This window comes from Tasmannia lanceolata, unplaced genomic scaffold (genome assembly GCF_043159265.1).
Source record: "Tasmannia lanceolata isolate RefF3 unplaced genomic scaffold, GAP_Taslan_0.1 ptg000013l, whole genome shotgun sequence".
Classification (NCBI taxonomy): domain Eukaryota; kingdom Viridiplantae; phylum Streptophyta; class Magnoliopsida; order Canellales; family Winteraceae; genus Tasmannia; species Tasmannia lanceolata.
The window spans coordinates 36,442,682-36,444,936 of NW_027518690.1; the positions used below are offsets into that span (position 1 = coordinate 36,442,682).

General features: G+C 42.9%; 1 protein-coding gene across 1 annotated transcript; it reads right to left on the bottom strand.

The window, feature by feature from the left end:
* Positions 1-752: 752 nt before the first annotated feature.
* Positions 753-1,982, bottom strand: LOC143891198 (uncharacterized). The gene is made up of 2 exons (XM_077395831.1): positions 1,172-1,982; positions 753-1,084 (listed from the first exon to the last, which is right to left on the bottom strand). The coding sequence occupies exons 1-2, from the start codon at positions 1,980-1,982 to the stop codon at positions 753-755; spliced, it is 1,143 nt and encodes a 380-aa protein (XP_077251946.1).
* Positions 1,983-2,255: the final 273 nt, after the last annotated feature.

Here is a 2,255-nt window from a genome sequence, read left to right on the forward strand (position 1 = left end):
ACAGATGGTGTGAAGGAGCTTTTGGCAAAGTTTTGAGATGAGAATAGAGGGTACTGAATCTTAGATTTAGTTGATGAATGATGGAGATTGAAAGAAAAAGAAGTTTCCTATTTTAGAAACTTTATAAAACCTCAAACTTTTATACTTAGTAAACCCTAGAGATGGTGTCAAAGAAATTTTAGCAACATTTTGAGATGAGGATTAGATGGTATTGAATCTTAGATTTAGTTGATGAAGTGGAGATTGAAGAAATAGAAAGTTTATTATTTTAGAAACTTTAAAAAACATCCATCTTTTAGACGTGGGAAATCCTCGAGATAGTGTTAATAAGGTTTTTGCGAAGTTTTGAGATCAGGACGAGATGGTATTGAATCTTAGATTTAGTTAATAAAGTAAGAAGATTGAAAAATAGAAAGTTTCTTATTTTAGAAACTTTTCAAAACCTCAATTTTTAGCAATAGGAGGCCCTAGAGATGGGGTCAAGGAGCTTTTAGCCATGTTTTGAGGTGAGGATAAGATTTTTTTTTTTTTATTGGTAAGCTGGGGTTAGGCAGACCCCGACCGGCTAGAATAAAACCAATGAAAAAGGATTACATAGGGGGGCTAGAAGGGCAACAAGGCATATAGCCAAAAGGAAAATCAAAGAGCATTGCAGAAAAATACCACAAGTTGGGTTACAGATAGCACCCCAACACCAACACCTAACCACAACACTGACCGTCACTACGGATCTGTGGGCCACTAAGAGAACCTTACAATCGAGGGTAAATATGGCCGGCTGCATCCAGATCCAGGATATCCCTAAGCTTTGGGGGAATACTAGAAGGGGGGAGGGCAGCCCCTTCGCAACAGCAGTCTGGCTTTGACAGAAAGTCCGCAGCCCCATTCGCTTCTCTCCAAGTATGGGACAATTTCCAGTTCTGAGTTTTTAGGAGGGCGTCACGAATTTCTTCAACAATTGGAATGGCTTTCCAGGGACACTCCCACTTCTCTAAGATCACATTCACCGCGGTCAAAGAATCGGATTCGATCCAGATGGATTCATGCCCTCCCGTGCGAGCGAGTCTGATGCCATGGAGGATGGCTTTTATTTCCAGAATATGGATCTCCTCACAGCCCAACCGAATAGAGAACACGACATGAACCTCCCCCGCAGAGTTTCAAATTAAACCCCCAATTCCACCCTTTCCATTCTGAACAGCAGCATCAGTATTGAGCTTGATAAAACTGTGTTCCGGCCTGGTCCAGGAGCAGAAAACAGCATCGGTCTTCACTTGGAAGCTAGGTAAACCAAAATTTGCAGCAGTTGCAACATTTTTCCTGCTCATAACATCACCAAGTTGAAGATGAGCGAGCCTAGAATGAATTAACCTGATGCATCTTTGGAGGGTACTGGTCTTATGGCAAGGAGGTTTCCCGTGCAGCTGGCTATTTCTTTCTCTCCAGATCGTGTACACCACCACACAGAAACTAATCCGCATAATCGAGGTGGCCTGCCCATCCCCTTTAAACTTTTCCCGGATCCACAGTTCTTCCTGTAAGAGGGTCTTTTGAGGTTTCCTCCTGTACCCACACCTCCATAGAATAGACCTCCAAATCCAGGCCGAGTAGGAGCATTGAAAGAACAGATGATTTACAAATTCAGGCTCAGCTTTACAGAGAAGACAACTGAGGTCTCTGTTTGAGCCGAGGAAGAAGAGCCTGTCCCGAGTACTGAGTCTGTTGTGCATTGCTTGCCAGGTGGTGAAGCTGTGTCTAGGGATATGGCCTTTATTCCAGACAGTCTTGAACCAAGGAACCTCAGCGCATCGGGTTCTACTTTGGTTCCAAGCTGATCTGAGAGAAAATTTCCCATTTGGGTTGTCCTTCCAAATAATTCTGTCAGCATCCTTGTTGGAGTAAAGCCCTATTTTCATAATCTTTTTGATTTGGGACAAATGAGCCTGGTGTGTTATGTGATCCCAACTCCCATCCTGCTTCATACATTCTATAGATATCTTCTTAGTTAGCAGTATAGCTCCCTTTCAGATGTTAGAGATTGGACGGGTCCATCCAGATGCCACGGGTCAGTCCAAAAATCAAAATTTCTGCCTTTGCCCACACAGTAGCAAAGGTAAGACTTTGCCAAATCTCTGCAGTTGAATATACTTCTCACCCCCTAGGCCGGGTTGGAAGGCATAGGTCTAATCCAGAAATTACTTTTCTTTAGGTATTTGACTTTAAACCATCTAACCCACAGGGATGTCCTGTTATGA

Bases quoted from the DNA above. Each gene is read 5' to 3' on its own strand.
- LOC143891198 (XM_077395831.1), bottom strand. From the start codon at position 1,982: ATGAAGCAGGATGGGAGTTGGGATCACATAACACACCAGGCTCATTTG. The intron at 1,085-1,171 runs GTTTAATTTGAA...TGGAAATAAAAG, and splicing joins TGGAAAGGGTGGAATTGGGG to CCATCCTCCATGGCATCAGA.